The following is a 20632-nucleotide window of genomic DNA, read 5'->3' as shown; positions in this document are numbered from 1 at the left end:
AAAAAAATAGCTATTCATAGCTACTTCGTATTGAGTTGTTTATATTCCAGAGTTACCAGAAAAAGTTAAAAATAGCTAATATAATTTGATATTCAAAAATTGGGATTTTTTTTCAATTTTGTATTTTTTATTCCTGTTTTTTAAATAATTACATCATAAAACTTACTAAGTTTTGTTGTATAAATCAGGAGATAAGAAAGTACCTTGCATATTCATAGGGAGGGAGAAAATATTATTATATGTTAGGGAAGTGATTGTCCATTTGAATTCGGCACTGGTGAGGCCACACATCGAATACTGCGTTCGATTTTGGGCCCCTCACTACAAGAAAGACGTTGAGGTGCTGGAGCGAGGAAGGTTCTAGAGCATAAGTCTTATAAGGAGCGGCTGAGGGAAATGGGGTTGTTTACTCTGGAAAAAAGGAGGCTCAGGGGAGACCTTGTCGCTCTCTGCAACTACCTGAAAGGAGGTTGTAGCAAGGTGAGTGTCAGACTATTTGCCCAAGTAGCAAGTGATAGGGTGAGAGGAAACAGCCTCAAATTGCACCAGGGGAGGTTTAATTTGGATGTCAGGACAAATTTCTTTACCAAAAGGGTTGTCAGGCATTGGAACAGGCTGCCCAGGGAAGTGGTTGAGCTGCCATCGCTGGAGGTATTTAAAAGACGTGTAGACGTGGCTTTTAGGGACATGGTTTAGTGGTGGACTTGGCAGTGTTAGGTTTGTGGTTGGACTCGATGATCTTAAGGGTCTTCTCCAACATAAATAACTCTATGATTCTGTTCTGTGACTGACCTCATATACATATGCACACACATACATATGATGTGTAATATGATGTGTGTGTATATATATATGTCCTCAGAGAAGATATATTGCTTTATTAGCTTTTTTTAATCGCTTCTCAGAGACAAAAATATCAGACACTGAAAACTGTTGGGCAGTGCAATTGCTACCTGGTATCTTACCTTAACAAGGATAACAAAAAATTGGAAGATTTGGCAAGAACTGACTTAGTGATACTGATACGCCCCATGAAATGCGGATAAATTGTATTTTTGTAGTTCCTGGTCATGCATTAAATTTTCTTATTACATTGTCAATAAGTTACATTAAAATTGTTTACAGTTATCTTTCTGTTCTTGCTTTCTCTCTCTCTTTCTCTTTCCCCTCCCTTCATTGTAAAGCTGCTTAAGGAGATAGCTAGGAAACGCAGAAGTGTTCGTCTTGAGAGGGAAGTTGAATTAAAGCCATATATTGCAGCTCACTTTGAAGTGCTTCCTACGGAGTTCACGTTGGGGGATAAGAAGCATTACGGTGGCTTTGAGAATAAGCAACTGCAGAGTGGTCAAGAATATGTCTTCTTTGTGTTGGCTGTAATGGAGCACTCAGAATCTGTAAGTTAGTTAATATTTTTCAATCCCAAAATTACATTTCCACAATCATGAAAACATTTTTTCAATGCTTATTCCACTTCCCAAAAGGTATTTTTTTTTACAATATATGTCAGAGCATCTCTAAAGTGAGTGTTTCCTTGCTTAGTTACAATTAATTCCTTGAACTTTTCTATTTTGCTTGCATCTTTATGTGTTATTTCTGTGTTTAACTGAAACCTAAGGATCACCTTTATTAGCTGCTTTGTGATCCTCTGCAAATTACTTACTCTGCTATTTGAGATCATTCACACAGGTTCTGAGGCATAAACTTCACAGCAGCATCTTTTTCAATGTATTTAAAAAAAGACTTCCTCTCTTGCCTTAATACTACCACTGAATAGTGGTGTTGGATATGCAGGATTCTTGGAAAGATCCATTGAACGAGAGACATGCACAGCTAGCCTCTTTAGTTAGTCATACTCTAACAACTTTATCAGTGAATTGTCAGAAAGTTAGAAAATAATTCAATAATAAGGAAAATTCCTGAGGTGAGCTAAATAATGAGCTGTCATACCTCTTTATGTAATTCATCTTGTAGTTATGTCTCTTTATGCTTGAGTTAATCATCTATTGCATGTAATATAGTTAAAAAAAAAAGACAGAAATAGGACCATTGAAAGAAGTTGCAATACACATTAACATTTTAACGTACAGTGTGTACTATGGTATCTCTCTAATTGGTACCTAAACCTGACAGGTACATTTGCTGGCTCAACCGCTTGAAACTACTAAGCCAATAATCTGAATTCTAGTCAAATGCTTCCAGTGTGTAACCTTACGATTGCTTTCCTGATGTCAACAGAATTTGCCTACTTAAACACAATGGGGAAGTAATTTCAATTAGAATACTTTTGGATATATAGCTTCATTTCAAAATAAAATAAGTGCTTTCTGGAAGCTCTAACATAAATCAAAAGTTCCCTTTTCACTTTTTGACAGTGGCAGCACAGACAGACAGTTCTGAAAAGTTCAAACTGGAGAAAGCAGACAGCTTTTGGCTATAAAGTTAGATGGCTAAAAATCTGTCAGAAATTACCTGTACTAAAATGGGTCTTCTCAATACAAAGTACCATTTCTTATTTATTTTTCTATATTAATTAAGGCATTGGTCATTTCATATAACCCTAGGGTTATTACTTTGTTGGCCAGAAATCGGGATGAAAAAGCAGGAATAAATAAAGTTGTAAATTTACAGCTGAAAAGGCTGGTATGGCAAAATATATCCAGCGGCCTACTGTTGAAGATTTCAGAAGGCATTGCTAAACTTACAATACGGACAATATATGGTTTAGCATGCCATCTGAAACATCTATGTGATTAAGTAGCGTGAGGAAGTCACAGAGAGTGAAGAGTTCGTAAGGGTGAGGGAGCTTCAACTCCCAATGCTTCAGTGTTATCTGCTCTCAATATAGCTGGTTTTCTTTTACGATTATAGACCCTACTGGTGTATGAGTTGTAACTTGCAAGGGATGTTTTTCGTGATATTCTAAATACTTTTTACATAAGGTTTCTCCTTTAGAGAACACAAAATTTCTGTGTTGAATGGGAGAATGGAGAACTTGCTTTACAAGAGGACATGGGGAAGTCATGCTTAACCAACTTGATAGCCTTTTATGAGGACGTAACCCGGTGGATAGATGATGGTAAAGCTGTGAATGTGGTCTATCTCGATTTCAGTAAAGCGTTTGACACGGTCTCCCACAGCATCCTCGCAGCTAAACTGAGGAAGTGTGGTCTGGATGATCGGGTAGTGAGGTGGATTGTGAACTGGCTGAAGGAAAGAAGCCAGAGAGTGGTGGTCAATGGGACAGAGTCCAGTTGGAGGCCTGTGTCTAGCGGAGTCCCTCAAGGGTCGGTACTGGGACCAGTTCTATTCAATATATTCCTTAATGAGTTGGATGAGGGAATAGAGTGCACTGTCAGCAAGTTCGCTGATGACACCAAACTGGGAGGAGTGGCTGACACACCGGAAGGCTGTGCAGCCATTCAGAGAGACCTGGACAGGCTGGAGAGTTGTGCGGGGAGAAATTTAATGAAATAGAACAAGGGCAAGTGTAGAGTCCTGCATCTGGGCAAGAACAACCCCATGTACCAGTACAAGTTGGGGGCAGACCTGTTGGAGACCAGCGTAGGGAAAGGGACCTGGGGGGTCCTAGTGGACAACAGGATGACCATGAGCCAGCAGTGTGCCCTTGTGGCCAAGAAGGCCAATGGCATCCTGGGGTGTATTAGAAGGGGTGTGGTCAGCAGGTCGAGAGAGGTTCTCCTCCCCCTCTACTCTGCCCTGGTGAGGCCGCATCTGGAGTATTGTGTCCAGTTCTGGGCCCCTCAGTTCAAGAAGGACAGGGAACTGCTAGAGAGAGTCCAGCGCAGAGCCACGAAGATGATTAAGGGAGTGGAACATCTCCCTTCTGAGGAGAGGCTGAGGGAGCTGGGTCTCTTTAGCTTAGAGAAGAGGAGACTGAGGGGTGACCTCATTAATGTTTATAAATATGGAAAGGGCAAGTGTCATGAGGATGGAACCAGGCTCTTCTCAGTGACATCCCTTGACAGGACAAGGGGCAATGGGTGCAAGCTGGAACACAGGAGGTTCCACATAAATATGAGGAAAAACTTCTTTACGGTGAGGGTGACTGAACACTGGAACAGGCTGCCCAGAGAGGTTGTGGAGTCTCCTTCTCTGGAGACATTCAAAACCCGCCTGGACGCGTTCCTGTGTGATATGATCTAGGTAATCCTGCTCCGGCAGGGGGATTGGACTAGATTATCCTTCGAGGTCCCTTTCAATCCCTAACATTCTGTGATTCTGTGATTCTGTGAATTTGTTTAACTTAGTAAAATGGAAGCTGAGAGAGCTAATGATTGCATTAAGCATGTTATCAAAGGAAGGAAGAAAAATAATAGATAAATTTGGCAAAATAATAAATGAGTTTCAATTAGTAATTAATGTAGGTAGGTTGAAAACTAAAAGCAAAACCCTATTTATTGAAGAACAGGTAGTAAGTGCTCATACTGTTATCCCTCAGTATCCCTCTGTATCCCTTCCCAGGCATTTTTTCTGTCTGCCTCTAAGAAAAAGGCTAAATACAAAGAGTTTCTTAATCTAGCAATGGGCTTTTTTTCTATCTTTTGAGAATACTGAAGCTGGGGAAAAAAACTCAGTCAGGTCAAGTGTTTCATGAATGGGACATGGAGACTGCCCAATTTCTAAACAGCAATCACAGACTTTTAAAACATTTGGTGCCAGGTTTAATAAAAGAATATAACATGACTGGACATGATTGGCATGGGTACTAGATCAGTACCAGTTAGTGTACGTGCCTCAGCTTCAGCTTTGCTGGTCCTAATCCTACCTCAGACCTTAAGCCCAGACACAGTCCTAGCCCAGAGCCCAAAACAAAGCCAAATGAAGTGTAAAAAAACATGTGTCTTTCAATAGCACTTGTCCTGGAGCATCTTTCAGAATACAGTGCAAACATGGTAAATGAAAACTAATCTTTTCTCCTGGTTATCTTATTCTATCTTAGGTGGCATTCCTGGTGTACTGCTGAATCAATTTTTTTTAAGTCCTTTGCAAGAACTGTAGTTCAAATACTGGTTTCGTACTGGTGGAGACACTCCAGCAAAGATGAGAAAAAAGTACCAACCATTCTCCACTTCTGACTTTACTGTAGCTCAGAGTCTTTACATGATCCAGTTTTAGCAGTCTGGCTCGTCACCTCTCTGGCTGTAATTTTTGCTCTGCACTCAGCCATAGATCACACATCTCAGGTCAGACCAGAATAAAAAAATGTTATTATTTTCTTATCACAAGTCTTATCCTAGGCCAGCTGGTTTTACACCATCCAGTAAGGCAAAGATTTTCAACGGCCTCTGTTGGTTCATAATTCTAGTTCCATCCCTAAGAAAAACTTTGAATATTTAGCTTCCCTTCATATTCTACAGTGGCTTCCCCCATTTTTCAGTCTTAAATTCAAGTTGTCTCCATCTTCTGTAAGAACACTGTCAGACAGTTTTTGACTGATCAAAATGCACCCTGCTATTGCCATAGGACCCTTTTCTAGGAACCTCCTACATTTGGTCCCCTTTATTTTTACCTATAGTGCTCTCATTCTTTCAGAAGTATGCTTTCATATATTGCAGGAAGAAATAGTGTTAAGCCAATATGAAACTAAAACAAAAACCAAAAATGAGTAACTGATGGTTATATTCCTCAGTTTCCTAATACTTAATTTTCTCATTCTCTGTTTAAGTTGCAAAGTGTTCTGTGAAGGAGTGTGTTACCTCATTTGTCTGCAGATGACTGCTAATATGTGCAGCACAAAATAAAGATAGTAATAACACCACATCATTCAGTTTGCAAGTTTATACACTGCATGCCTTGAAGAAAAATAGCATTTTTACATTGCTGTGATCATTGCATCATTATCTTGTATAGATTTATTTTAGATCTAGGATAGTTAATATTTTAAATGCACTCCTTTATCGTTAAGTAAGATTTGTTTTATTTGTGTAGACCATGTATGCAACCAGCCCATATTCTGATCCTGTTGTGTCAATGGATCTTGATCCCCAACCAATTACAGATGAGGAAGAAGGCTTGATTTGGGTTGTTGGACCAGTTCTTGCCGTGGTGTTTATCATCTGTATTGTTATTGCTATACTTCTTTATAAAAGGTAAGTTTACCTCTTAATTTTCTTACCAGGCCTGTAACTTTCTGATATATTGGCCATTTTATAATACTGTTCCACACTATGTTTTTTATACTACAGTACTAATTGTCATTGCTTTGGAATATTTCCGTATTTGTTAATGGTTTCCAGAACACTGCAGAAATTTTAGTAGATTGACTGAAAGTTTCCAATAATTACAGGTAAGTGGGTACATTTTTCTGCTGATGACACTCTATTAACATTTCTGCATTTAAATATTTTTTCCACTTTGCGTATGTTTGTGAAGAAAATATGTGCTTGCATATAAATATGTATGGAATCCGCATATTTGACTTTCTAAAACTTATTTTTAGATGTGCAATAGTAATACATTAGGGGTTACATTCAGCTTGATGTTAAATGTGATTTTCATCTCCACTCAAGTAATTTGAGTTTTTACTTTTGACAGTTGGCCTCAATTTGGCAGTGTATCTATATGAATTTGAAGCTCTGAACTGAGAGATTAAAGAAACATCAGTAGCTGTTTTCTACTAATCTTGCAGTGAGATCCAACTTCACTTATTCTTCTTTCACTGTCTGTGACACAGATGTAGGTTTGCTATTACACAAAGGACTTTCCTCTGCCTTACAACATACTAGATGAAAACTTGTGTATGATGCCTTAATTTATACATAGCAGCTTTTTACAGTGTAAATAAGTTCACAAGGGTCAAGATACTAAATCAAAACCAAAGAATCAAACCCACAAAGTTTATTTTTATGTTTAGATTTTGTTCCTAATACATTTTTTAAATACATTGATGAAGTGTAATTGGGGAATACTGTAAAGATGCTGTGACCTTGTCGGTGGGGAGGGACACACTAGGGGTAATTTCATTAAATGGAGTATGTATATCTTCTAAAACTAATGGCTATGATGCTATCAGCTGCATATAAATATTTAAATTCTGCTACCCTGTATGCTTTTCCCACCCTAAGTGTCTCCAGTCAAATACCTCTGAAGTTGCATGTAGGGAGCTGGCTTCAGGTTTTGGAAAGAGAGTTTTCTGTTCAGCAGTAAAAAAACAGTCTGGGGTTAACCTTAGCTTTGGATTCCAAGTAGATATACATTTATAGAATGTCCTTTAGGGCTGTAATCATACAGCAGCATAATACACGGTCTATTGCTTGCAGATATTCTGTCTCCTGAAGGTTTCTATTAGTGCCTACTGTCTCAGCCAATCTAATTGATTAACAACCAGTGAACCTCTGTTTGTGTCTGTCACTTCAAAAACTGGTCATTAGAGATATGCTAAAAGTGAAATACTCCTTTCTTCTGATTATTCTGCAGTATTAAAAGTAAAACTTCTCCCATACTACAAAACAAATCCAAACAATGGCGTATAAAGCAGATGTGTAACTGTTTCTGGAAATACTGATTACATTTATGGAACCATAATAACAATCTTCAATTCTATTACCAAAATTCATAGGCATGTTCCACAAATGAGCAGGTAAAATTTGTTCATCAGTAGCGTGAAGAGATTGTCATTCACTGAAAATGGGGGACACATTTTCCATCTGTTATTTACTACTGGTACTGGAATTGTTCAGGCAAATGTCCATATGTATTTATTTATTTTTCTATTTTCAGCTATAAGCTGTAAATTGTTAAACTGCACTGATTTGGCAAATCACCTCTGAGAAACTGACTGCAGTTTTACCAGTCTATGGTCCTCTGTGAACTTTTGTGAATTTCTGTAAAAAAAGTAATATATGATTGGACTTTTTTTTTCTAGAGTATGCAACCTAGATGCAAGCTAAGAGCTAGAGTTTGATAGCTTTACTATCTGTACAACCACAATAACTAGACAAGACAGTAGAGGTATTTAGCATAGTACTTTGAGAAAACAATGAGATTTAATTTCTGATTTAACTGTTAAAGGGAATTACTGTGGCTACAGGAGTTGAACATGGTGATAATATGCAATATAAAGTAGGAAAACAAGACATTTTTATGAATATAGGAAATTTTACAAGTACATTTCTGGAGTATATTGGGGCATAAGTGCAACAGGTATGATAGGGAGAGAAGAAACCAAAGAATAGAGGACATCTGCCTAATACATGAAAACTCATGCGAAGAATATTAAAACGGGGAAGATGATGTTGAAGGATGGGAATAAGACGACTGGGAAATGACTGTGTCATTTGAAGTGCGAAGGGTGGTAACTCAAATAATGGTCAACCATGCTTAATTCCCTTTGTCCATGGAAGACTTTATGAACAGACTTGGACCGCTAATCTCATGTTTTGCAGTACTATTTTTACATTTTCATTTCAATCATAGAGAAAGGATGACAGCAGTTTCTAAAAGAATCATTTTAAGGGGAGAAGTTTTGCCCTCCTTTAAAACAGGCGCTGTAACAGACTGTGGATAAGTTGCGTGGATTGGTGTGAAGCACATTTAACTGCCCCAAAGACTAGGAGTGCATGTTTGACCCCTTTAGTATTTGTTGATCAGTTTATATAAATGTTATTGCCTCTGCATTTATTCTTCTTAAAATCTGAAAGCAAAGATACTGCATAGAAAGATTTTTGGGTCATATATTAGAATATAGCCAAAAGGTCATTGCAGCTTAGTGCTTAAACAGTAATAGACAGCGAAAATACTGAAGAATACCTTTTGTTGTCATGGGATATAGCTGCAATGTAATATCCAACACAACTGAGGCTCTTTAATATACTGTGTGCGGGAGAGCTCACAGATTCACAGAATCAAAGGGCCACACCTCTGGAGATTGCCCCAGCCCAGCCCTGCTCAGAGCATGGCCATCTACAGCAGGTTGCTCAGAGGCATGTCCAGGCAAGTTTCAGTGTATCCAAGAACGGAAACTCCACAACCTCTCTGGGCAACCTGTTCCCATGTTCAACTCTACTCACAGTAAAAATGATTTTTTCCTGAGTTATGGTTGAATTTCCTGTCTTTCTGGAGTTGATGTCTTGGCAAATGGAACTGACTCAGCCAGTGACCAGTTCAGTGTTCTCTGGCATTGCAGCAGTGAGACCACCCTGCAGTCAGAGAAGGGAGACAATTATTTTGGAGCAGTTCTTTAATCTATTGGATTTAAATCTAAACAATGAAATTTAGGGATCCAAGTAAGTTAACTAAACATCACTTTCTTTTTGGTCATATTCTTGCCCTCAAGAAAATAAAAATGTTGCTGGTTCAAACATGGAGGAAAATATACAGCATAGTAAGATTTACATCCAAAATCTCACGCAAAGGCAAACACTTACCTAGATATGGCAATGGTGCAGACTAGGTCTTCCCTAGAGGCAATGCCTAATCATTATGAGAGCTGTTTGAGTCACAGTTTATATCTCAAGCTGGTTTTGATAAAGCACTACCCTGCTGCAACCTACAGCTTAGGCAAACCTACACTAAATCCTTTCAACTAGCTTTTGGATGTATGATACATGTTCAGTTACACAGGATTTAGATGGTTAGGAAGCCTGTTAGTGAATGTTAAAGGGCTCTAGAATTTGTTCTCTGTATCTCAGAAAGTGACAAACTAGAAAGTGAGTACATGTCCCCATGAAACATCCTTTCATCCTTTTTTTTTTCCCCAACATATGAATTTAAGTGGCTATTCCTCCTATTTTTTAAGAAATCACAAATTCTCTAATTTCTCAGGTTGCCCAGATAAGCTGTGGCTGCCCCCTCCCTGGAAGTGTTCAAGGCCAGGTTGGATGGGGCTTTGAGCAACCTGGTCTAGTGGAAAGGTTCATCTATCGGAATAGATGACCTCTAAAGGTCCCTTCCAACCCAAACTATTCTATGACTTTATGATTCAGAGTGCCAAAGTTCACTATGTTCAAATGATTCATACTTACGCTCCTGTCTTCTGAACCAAATCAAAAAGCTGCACTTTGTCAGAGCAAACAACACAAAGTCTGTCAAGATGGCTTTCATTTCTTTTCGTTATCAATGGAAACCCACTCCAGAAACAAACCTGACTCTAGAGGGATCTAGCATGAGGGACATTTTGCTCTTCATCAGCAAAAGGCTGAAATTACTAGACTAGACTAGACTAGACTAGACTAGACTAGACTAGACTAGAATGGTTTTGGTTGGAAGGGACCTTAAAGATCATCTAGTTGCAACCCCCCGCCACAGGCAGGGACATCTTTAACTAGATCAGGTTGCTCAGAGCCCCGTCCAACCTGACCTTGAATGTTTCCAGGGGTATGGGGCATCTACCACCTCACTGGGCAACGTGTTCCAATGTTTCACCACCCTCACCATAAAAAATTGCTTCACTACTAAAAACTCTGTCCCCATCTTTCTTATAAGCCCCCTTTAAGTATTGAAAGGCTGCAATAAGGTCTCCCTGGAGCCTTCACTTCTCCAGGCTGAACAACCCCAGCTCTCTCAGCCTTTCCTCATAGGAGAGGTGTTCCATCCATCTGATTATTTTTGCAGCCCTCCTGTGGACCCGCTCCAACATGTTCTTGTCTTTCCTGTACTGAGGCCTCGAGAGCTGAACACAGGACTTCAGGTTGGGGTCTCACCAGTGTGCAGCAGAGGCGCAGAGTCACCTCCCTCGACCTGCTGGCCACCTGCTGAATCTTGAGCTATAAGAAGAAACATGCTTCTAAGGGAAAAAACAGATGTTAAAAAAAGCACAGAAATTAAAATGGGGAAATTTTAAGTAATGGTGAAGCATTCTATAAAGACTTTTTCATAACGTGAGTAACCTGGTCATTGCAGACTCCGGGCTATTAATTCTTTGTGGAATCCCTTTTTATTGTGATCAACAGACAGAAAGGTAGACAAAAGCTGTATTTAGAGTGTGTATAGTAGAACCTATTGGTGGGACATAATAAATTATTTTCCCTCTTTATCTGATCTTTATATATCATAGATCACTACAGATCTATATAGATCACTGTAGACCTCAAGTATGTGACATTCCCTCTAAATCTAAAAAGGTGTGTAATACTTCGTTGGAGAAGGATTTATGCTTACCTTACTGTCCAGGATAATGATAAAAATTTCTTGCTGTTTCATTACCTGGTTTTGTAAAACAGTTTTTAAAATTTTCTTTTTTTTTTTTAATTTAGTACAAGTCTTATGTATCTCATGTATTTAACCTTGTTCTTCACTTGCGTTTCTCTCCCTCTTCTTCTGCCTTTCTCTCCTTCCCTTTCTCCTCTGCTCTCCACTTTCATCTTTCCTCTCCTCCTTCCCCTCATCTCTCTTCTTTCTAGAATATGAGAGGGAACTACATCTTAGTGAGATGTCCTTTGTCAATGTAGTGTTAACATTGCTTTGATAGCTCAGATTAAACACCCATTCTCCATTATCTCACTGGCTAAAATTTGAAGTGGCAGTACTTTGCAAATAATGTCTAAAAGAGATGGTTTTTTCAGCAGCAGATTATCTTTGGACTTAACCTTGTGTCCTCCATTTATTCTACGATTCCCAAGCATTAAGTATTTTAATGAACTGTCATTTCTTAGTTTGGTTTAGTTATATATCTTTACTGTAAGTCAACATTTCTTACATCTCCTGTTGTCATGTTTTCCCTGTTTGCTGCTGGTCAACTAACATTTCACCTTTTCTCCTCTCTTTGCTGCACTAAAATGGAGCAGTAAACCTGACAGGTGAGAAGTAATCACTCTTCATTTCATCCAGAAAAGGAGAAAAAAGAGAAAAAAAAATAGTTATCACGATCTAAGACAAAGCATCTGTCAATCTAAGTGAACGTAGCAGTAATCTATTGATATGAAGGCAACTGAAAGATCTGTTATGTTGTTTACAGCACTGAGAAGTAATGTAACATATGCAGCCAAGTTTCACTGCTTTTTTTTTGTGCCTCCATGAGGTACATTTTCAAGCGATAGCACAGCTATACAATGTTCATATGGTTTTACTTGTGTTATAATGAGGTTAAAACAGTGGTTCTTTGCTATAACCAAAGCTGTTGAAGGAATGCATGGTTGTGGTTGAAGTATAGTGGCTGTAAATCTCCATAATGCTCCATACATATAGACTCAGTGCTGACTTTTTTAGTGCTTTTAGTGGGTTAATATGAAGATGTGCTGCCTGGTACTGACTTGCAAGTGGAAAAAAAAGGTAAAATGAAGCTTGTCTCTGGACAGTTCCACTAATCCCTAGAGTTCAGGAGAAGAAAATCTAGATTAAAGTAATTCTTGAAAGCTGCTTCACACACCATTACTTAAGAAGAAGGAATACTAAGGCATTGTGTTACTGTGGTAGGAGTTTGAGATAGTCAGAATCAAATGTAAAAAAAGGAATTTCAACTGAGTTAATCTGTAATAATTTTTTAAAAAAAGGAGTAAAACCAGAAGAATCAAATTTAAGTTTTCGTTGCTTAACTAAAGAGAAGTTAATGCATGTATTAAGGTATTTACCAGAAAACAGATGGAATGTTTTTACAGAAGAACACTTTTTTTTCATAAAATCATAGGACTAGTAACTTTCAAATAATTTCTGCAATGATGTTGGTGTTTGACTTCTTTGCATAGTCTTTCAAATCTTGCTGTATGCACCTTTCATGAATGCCACCAGGTGCTCATCATTTCAAGAACAGCAAGAAATCAATTGGAGCATTTTTAAGAGGGGAGCCCAGTGGAATAATAACAGATTTAGCATTGTCACATTGTAAGTCATTTAGAAAAAAAGAAAGAAAAAAAACCCCCAACAATAGTGTTATGTTAGTGTAAATATTGGACACCTGGAAAAGATTTTGCTATCATAGACCTTAAAATAATCTAGGTTCTGGTTTTGCAGAGTAACTTTTTGCTGCTGTTTGCATCTTCATTTTGTATAACATGAAGAATATCAACCAGTTTGCATTTTCATCCAGGAACTCACAGAGGACTAGTGAAGAAAGATTCCACTTCAAATTAAAGCATTAAATTTCCAGATTCCTGAATGAAAATGCAGAGTGGTAGATATTCTTCATGTAACATAGTTCTCCATGTTTTGCACCAAAAATGATACTCGCAAATGATGGGAGTCCATTTTACCGGAACAGTCAGAGTGAGAACACACACGGACTCTGCTTCTCTCTAGAGAATGGGAAACATACACAAGTGTTTTTATTTTGTTCCTTCCCTCCTTCCTTCCTTCCTTCCTTCCTTCCTTCCTTCCTTCCTTCCTTCCTTCCTTTCTTTCTTTTTGTCTGTCTTTCTGTCTTTCCCAGCTTGTTTTGGACAGATTGACAGGACTACTATAAGTGCAGTGGAAGTCTTGATTTGATCAGAAGCATTCATACAGAATCTGAGCCCTGAATATCTAGGTGTGATCAGATGCATGAAGATGGTGTAACTCTTACAGAGATGAAAGGCAACAAAGCAGCTTCTTACTTCCTAGAAAGTAAAAGGAGTAGGTGTCTTCTGGGATAGGTGTCTTCTGGGATAGGTGTCTTCTGCACTGTTCTCTGTCATATTGAAAGTACTCAAAGAATGCAGGTTATTTTTTATAAGCAATGCAGAGCTGTGCATATAAAATATGAAGTATTCAATGATAATAACTTGGCATGTTTGTTTTTAATTATATGTTCAAGTTGGATACTTTTTAATAAAGGTATAGCTAGCTAGCTTTTAAAATAGAGATAGTGTGAATTTTTGTAGGCTTCATGTTATATCTTATAATAGTTAGAATTATTCGAGTGCCCAGAATGGTGATCTAGAGGATCAGTCTAGGGCAGAATGCGTTTATTTTCCCTCTGTCATTACTATATTTAGACTCATTTTGCCATTGCAAATTGCAGCTGCTGTATCCCCCATGCATAATTATTTTACCTTTGCACTGGATCAAATACTCTGTCAGAAATAAGCATCTCACCTTTAGAATATAGTGACTAAAACTCAGGCACCTTTATTTGTCAAGCTAACACCTCAATCTTATGTTTACGTGTATTCACCTTCTCCATGCAGGAAGAGGGCTGAATCTGATTCTAGAAAGAGCAGCATACCCAACAGCAAGGAGTTCCCCTCTCACCATCCCACAGACCCAGTGGAGCTGCGACGCCTTAATTTTCAGACTCCGGGTAAGAGACAATAGTACCTCACTGAGAGCTCTGTGGTCACAAACTGATTAGTGGTGCTGTTACAGGACAGAAGGATTGATTGTTTAGAAAAATATATTTTGATTGCTCATGAGTTTTTGCACAAAGTATTTCTTTGTTAGTTTTGGGACTAATTCTATAATTTCTTTATTTAAAGAAAAATCCTGCATGAAACAAAATTAGAGTTCTGTAAAGAAGATCCCAAAGTCATATGTGTTGTATGGATGTGTTTTATGTGCTAAAATTCCAAGTTAAACATAAAAATGCTAGAAAAGATTATTGGAAAATGTACATCCCTCTGTTTATTAATGATATTCTTACAGCAACTTCTTTGTAAATAAGCTTCCCTGTTATCTACTGCATTATCAGGTAATCCATTAACATCATTGGAAGTTTCACTAAGTTGCAAATGTGCCATATAGAAAAGAAACACTAACTAAAGAAATGGTCTCATCTTTTAAAATCAGGCTGTATGTTAGGGTCAAGGAGGATATTAACATGCCAGTAATTCTGAAGTTAGAAGCAATACACTCCCAAATATTTTATTTACTGATTTTATTTATTCAGCATTGTTTTCTTAAAGCTGTTTGATTTGATAGTCAAGAAACACCAGGAGAGAAATGCATAAAATAGTATTGATTTTTTTACCACCTTTTATGAGTTTTTTTTTTTTTAAATTGTCTTTATTTGGATCATGATGTATCCAGTAGACTTGTTTTCTATCACAACATGATTGCACACAGTCCTGGTTTGATGCCAATTACTTACCAAATCTTTCTGAGCCTTCTGTTTGTCAAATTTATTACATTAAGTACAAAAAATAATGATTTCAAGCTGATAAAGGCATGAAATTAAGTACTTGAGATGTTGAGAGATTAGCTGCAGAAGCTGACATATTAAATATTACAAAAGGGTTAACTGAACTTGCAAAACAGGAGCTATATTAAGGTAGTGTTGCCCCAGCAGGAATGGATCTGCAGGGCAACGAATTTGGGGCTAAAGACCTAACATCCACACTGCATGTATATGGTAGAGGTAGAATGGGAAGAGTCTGGAGGCTTGAGTTTTATCCCAGCCTTGCTTTTTTAGTCTGTTCCAGTACACTGACTGCTTTTGAGCAGCTGGGGCAAATTAGGTGTGTTTCGGGAATGCATCTTCTAGTTTAGTTTCATCTGTGTGTGGGAATCTTGTTGACATGCTCTGGGACCTCTCTACAATATGAACTTAAGTGCAGTAAAATGGAAATGATTGAAAGTTTTGATTCACAATTGTGCTTCTGAGACTGCAATATTAATATAGACTCATCCTTACCAAGCAAAGGTTTTGTATGTTATCCAGCACTTTCATACAAAGTTTTAAAGTTTCTCACAGAGCTAGAGGTGTATATACAAGTCTTTGAAACACAAAAAGAAAAATTACAGTTCTTACAGTTTAGTGTATGCCTAAAACAAGTCATTAACTGCATACAGATATGTACTGTGTAGAATGGATGGCTTAATAACTGGGTATATAAACATAATTTTCTGCTGTCCATGTATTTAGATGTGGAGTCTTACCTATCCATTTAATATTCATCATCAATTAAAATAAAATGTGGGCAGAAAAAAAATACTGCTAAGTCTCAACAACTTTACATATAAAATTAATTTATTATAATTAATTCTAAATTTACATTTAGAATTTAAAGTTATTAAAAAATGGCAGAATTTGTGGCACTTGTAGGCACTGTAATTCCACCTCATTGAACTGAAAAGAACTGAAGAGGAGTGGAAGTGTATGTTTCCTTGCAGTGCTATAGTTTATCTGTGAAGTTTGCAGTTTTCTGTGAAGCTAGTTGAGCAGAACATCTGCAATCCATTTGTACTATGAGGTCTTTTTCTTAGCTGTAAACCTTTTCACAAAATGGAGGATTAAAATTATTATTGAAAATATAATACAGAAATCAAATTATGATCCTTTTTCCTACTATTGTACCACGTAAGACCTCTAGGCACAGCTCAGGCCATTATGCTATTCAGCGTGCAACCAAATATTAGGGAGAAAATTCTTACTCCAGGAGATTTGTCTTCCTGTGTAACACTTGCTAATTAACATGTTCTTAATATGTAACCTTAGCCCCAGTGAAGTCAAGATACAGCTCTTGAGCTAGTAAAAGCAGAATCTCACTTAGCTCACATTAACTTCAGTTAGGGCTACCATTTCATTAAAATCCAGCTGAATTTAACTTAGATGTTTAAATTCTGCTGGAATGTTTATCTGACTCCACACAGTAACACACCATTAAATAACATGTGAGACAAAGCTTTTCAAGACAAATGTGGAGAAAGTACAGAAAGGCTGTACATTCAGGATACCAATTTTGTTGGTTTTGTTGCTCTTTCACTCTCAGATATGTGGTTTTTATTTTCTACCAGGCAGCAGAAATAGGCACTAGAGTACTGCTGGGGCAAAGCAGGCAGCTGAGAGAAGGGATTTGGGTTGATGTGGTTCTGTGACGGGTTTCTTTTACCGAAACATCTGCAGTCACCCTCATATGATGGCCTTATCTACTCTGTAAGATGTTACCATTTCTGAACATTGCCTACAGATAAAATAAGTGACAGGGTGGTGAAAGTACTTTAATAATCAGTGTATGCCATGTCAGAACAACTGCATCAGGATAGATATTTGACATCATTACTATTATAAAATGATTTTTTTATTTAGATTATGAAAGCATCCACACTTTGCTTGGAGATTTCCAAGCACACCAGTTGCTACAAGTGGGAGGGGAAAAAAAAGTTTATATTGAAGCCATAATGTGAAGAAGTGTTAGAGAAGAAAATTTTAAATTACATTGGCATATCCAGATTTCCAGTTTTCACTGGGAGAGGTGAATGAGACACTCCTATAAAATTCTGGTTGTCATAAACTTTAATACTTTAACAGATTTCTAAACAGCCTTTGTCCAAAAATGCTAGCAATCATGTATTTTGTGTAAGGAAAGGTCTGATCAGATACAACTATCAAAATAGTTTGAAAGCAAAACCCTTGTTGTGGTAAATTTAAATTTCTAACTATAAGTACAAAATACTCCCACTACAGGTGGTTAGGCGTAACTTTTTGAAAGAAATTCTGGAAAAGCAATATTTGGTGATATTTAAGCAATGATTTAGGCACAATTAGTTGTACTTGTCGTAAAATTGTCAATTCAGCATGAAGATGTCGTAAAAATCCACAGTCTAAACTACCAGCACAGCAAATGTCTTGCTTTCCTTTCACTTTTATTGTGCTGTCAATACAGAACATTATTCTTCCCTGATCTATATTACCTAAAGGGTTTCCTATCTTACCTTGTCCAAGAAGGATCAAATTCCTCTCTGGCTTCACTCCTCACTGGATGAAGTAACTCCATAGATAAATTTGACATTTTGTCTTGACATTTGGAGTAGCCCACAGTTCTACATCTGAGAACAAGAACCTATGTCCATATGAGTTATCCAGAAATGTATATTTGTTAGATAAGCCCATATGCCAGTGAGTGGGTCACAGCTGTGCCAAGTTTTCTTTGAGTAAACGTGAAAATACCCAGTCTCTCAGTAGCATACAGGATTTCATTTATAAGTCTGTTATTCTTCCGGACCTGGAGTAGCTGAGGAAAAGTCTGTCACATTATTCCCATTCTATAAATTTCCAATGAAATACGGGATTAAAATCATTAACTTGGTGCACAAATTTTAGAATTCTTTGTGCGACATGGGAGAATAAAGGTAGAGAAGGGGTAATAATTAAGCCCTCACAAAAGGTTTCATCAAATGAGGAAACCTAGTTTTGTATAGAGGAAAATAACTGATGTTAAGTGATTTGAGTGGGTTATGAGAGACCCAAGGCTCAGGGAAAGACTTCAATCTGCCAGTCAGCCAAAGAACTAAATTGAGTCATGCCTGAAAAATTACTGTTTTTTTTCCTCATTTAAGTGTAAAATGTGTCACACTTAGAAGTAATTTGTGTAATTGGGTGCCAATTAAACAATTATCTCATTATCTCTTACAAACTAAATAAGATGCTTGGAAATGCAAGAAAAAATAAATAGAATTATTACAGCTCTTATTAAAGACTCTGCTTTTTCATTAGGTAAGTAAGTGCTCACAAAACACATATTTCCTGGGTTCCTAAGGAAGTTCTACTAACTTATTTCCAAGATAAGGCAGAAAAAGAGTAAAACAGGTCCAGAGTAAAAAGGTGCAAATAACAAAAGTGGAAAAAGTGATGTCTGGTTTTAGTCACCTGCTTTGCATGATAGCAGGAAATTTCTACCTTTAGTTTATCCACACAATTTCTGTTTATGAGAATCATGAAATGCTGAAGGAAGTACTGTAGCTTCTCTCCATGGCAAAACCAGACTGGAATAGCTGTCTCACAGTGAGCAGTGGTACATATAGCTCTTCATGGGAACTTGATTCACATGTAAGTATTTAGGCACCTGAAAGAGGTATAGGCTTCAGAGTGCAAATGGTACTTCTCTGATATCCCACTTCATTGCTCTCAAACCTAGAGACAATCAAAATCTGCTTAACTGGGTGATGGGAGTTGAAAGTTCTGCTCCTCACAAGAGTAATTTTTTTTTCTGCATTTTAGCCAATAGTTTTGCAACATGTTATTGTATTGAACAATTTTAGATTAGGGTCTGAAAATTAGGATTCCCCTTTTCTCAGTGTAGATGGTTTTACACCTCACTCAGATCTCGGGCTGCTTGGTAGAGGTAAGTCTTTGACACAGAACAAAAATTAGTTTCATTCCAGATAATTAATCTGGTTCTGAAGAACACAAATTCTCTGGAATAAAAGTGATTTAATTCTGCAATATTATATGCATATTGGTAACTACTTTAGAATGGCTGTTTCAGAACAACATATTTCTATAGAGCTAATCTTGTAAATTTAGCTTTGTACACAGGAGGTAAGGTCATTCTCTGACTTAGCTCTAACTGTATGAAAAGGAAATTTTAAAGTAGCAGTCATCTTTTTGTCAAATATACTAAAGGCACACTTGCTAAATTTTTGTGGATGCCAACTCCTACTGAATCAGGGTCATCTTTCATTTTTTCCATTTTCCATGTCCAAATTTTAAATATATATTTCTTTCTACCCCTTTCATAAGGGTAAGTATCAGTAACAGTAACCACTGTTACTGATTGCTTCCTTTTTCTATAAAGGGGCAACATCTTAATCAACATAGATTGGTGTGTCAAAGGGTATTATGTGTTATTAAATAAAAATGAGGATGTAATAAATCATTTTTTTGAAATCACAAAGTATTAATTCAATGTGGACCTGAAATACAAGTTATTTCATACAGAAATTTTTGTGAAAATAATGTGTCACATTTTCAGTTCATCTAGATTGTATGCTAACAGCTATGCATTTTGTTTAATTTCTAATATCATTCGTTTTTATTGTGGGTATGTCAACCTACGGGTCCAAATTTGTAAATAAATGTGTATTTCTTAAATGTTTTTAAAAGCTCTTATCGTAATACCCTGACCACAACAAAAAAAAAAACCCTAATTTAACACACTAGCAACAAGGCCAAAACACCCACTTGTTTCAGTGGGGTAAAGGAGTGTGCTTAACAGGTTTAATGTCTGTTAATATGCAGATGGATTCTGACCTTCCTCTCTCAGTTTTTCCCTGAAATTGTGGCACATATGGTATCCAGTGTTCCTTAGTCATGTATTTACCACAGATTAACCAGAAGATAATTCTACACTGTAATTAAACCATACTTTCTTATTTAATTCATGTGGAGGGCTTACTCCTAGGCTGCATAAGACCAATCACATTTGGCAATCTTCTACCAAATCTAGAAATAAAAGCTTCTTAGAGATGCAATTTCAGCTGTGTTTTGCATGTGGTGGTTTTTGGTTTTTTTTTCCTGTTTGAGTTTTTAAGTGGTTTTATCTCTTTATTTTCTTATTTTAAAGGAAGTTTGAAAGCATGTTTTCAGCATGGAGTTTCTTTTGGCTTTCTAGCATGTCACAGGATCTCTTGTAATTTAGCTATATTTTGTCTTTAATTTTTTGTGTTTTCATAGCATATGTTGATTGATGTGGAGGTATGTCAGCAAGAAGTATATTTTCTTATTTGTAACCACAAAAATAAATGTGTTTAGCTGTGTTTCATGTAGGTTTTTTGAGCCAAGTTCTGCACCTGCTGTTCACATGCAACTCATGTTAAGCTTGGTAGGAACCTTGTGCTTTTGCATGAGATATGATGAGATCTTGAATATGTTCATTCCTAGCATATTCTGTTATGATACTTGTTATGATTCATAGACTAATGACATAACAAAAGTCCTCCAGCAGTTCTTTTAAAAAGTAGCTACTTTTATCATCTCAGTAGAGCACACTTCATATATTTAAAAGACGAAAGTATACCAAATGCAGTTACTTCATGAGTTAACTGC

The 20632-nt window shown here is 37.1% G+C and overlaps 1 protein-coding gene across 1 annotated transcript in view; it reads left to right on the top strand.

The window, feature by feature from the left end:
• Positions 1–20632, top strand: part of PTPRD (protein tyrosine phosphatase receptor type D) — a 438191-nt gene that overhangs the window by 326679 nt on the left and 90880 nt on the right. The window contains exons 23-26 of the mRNA XM_068423460.1: positions 1185–1394; positions 5950–6110; positions 11742–11756; positions 14058–14170. Of these exons, the coding sequence (XP_068279561.1) occupies positions 1185–1394; positions 5950–6110; positions 11742–11756; positions 14058–14170 (499 nt within the window). The remainder of the gene's footprint in view (positions 1–1184; positions 1395–5949; positions 6111–11741; positions 11757–14057; positions 14171–20632) is intronic.

This window comes from Nyctibius grandis, chromosome Z (genome assembly GCF_013368605.1).
Source record: "Nyctibius grandis isolate bNycGra1 chromosome Z, bNycGra1.pri, whole genome shotgun sequence".
NCBI lineage: Eukaryota > Metazoa > Chordata > Aves > Nyctibiiformes > Nyctibiidae > Nyctibius > Nyctibius grandis.
This window is presented reverse-complemented; position numbering and strand designations above follow the sequence as displayed.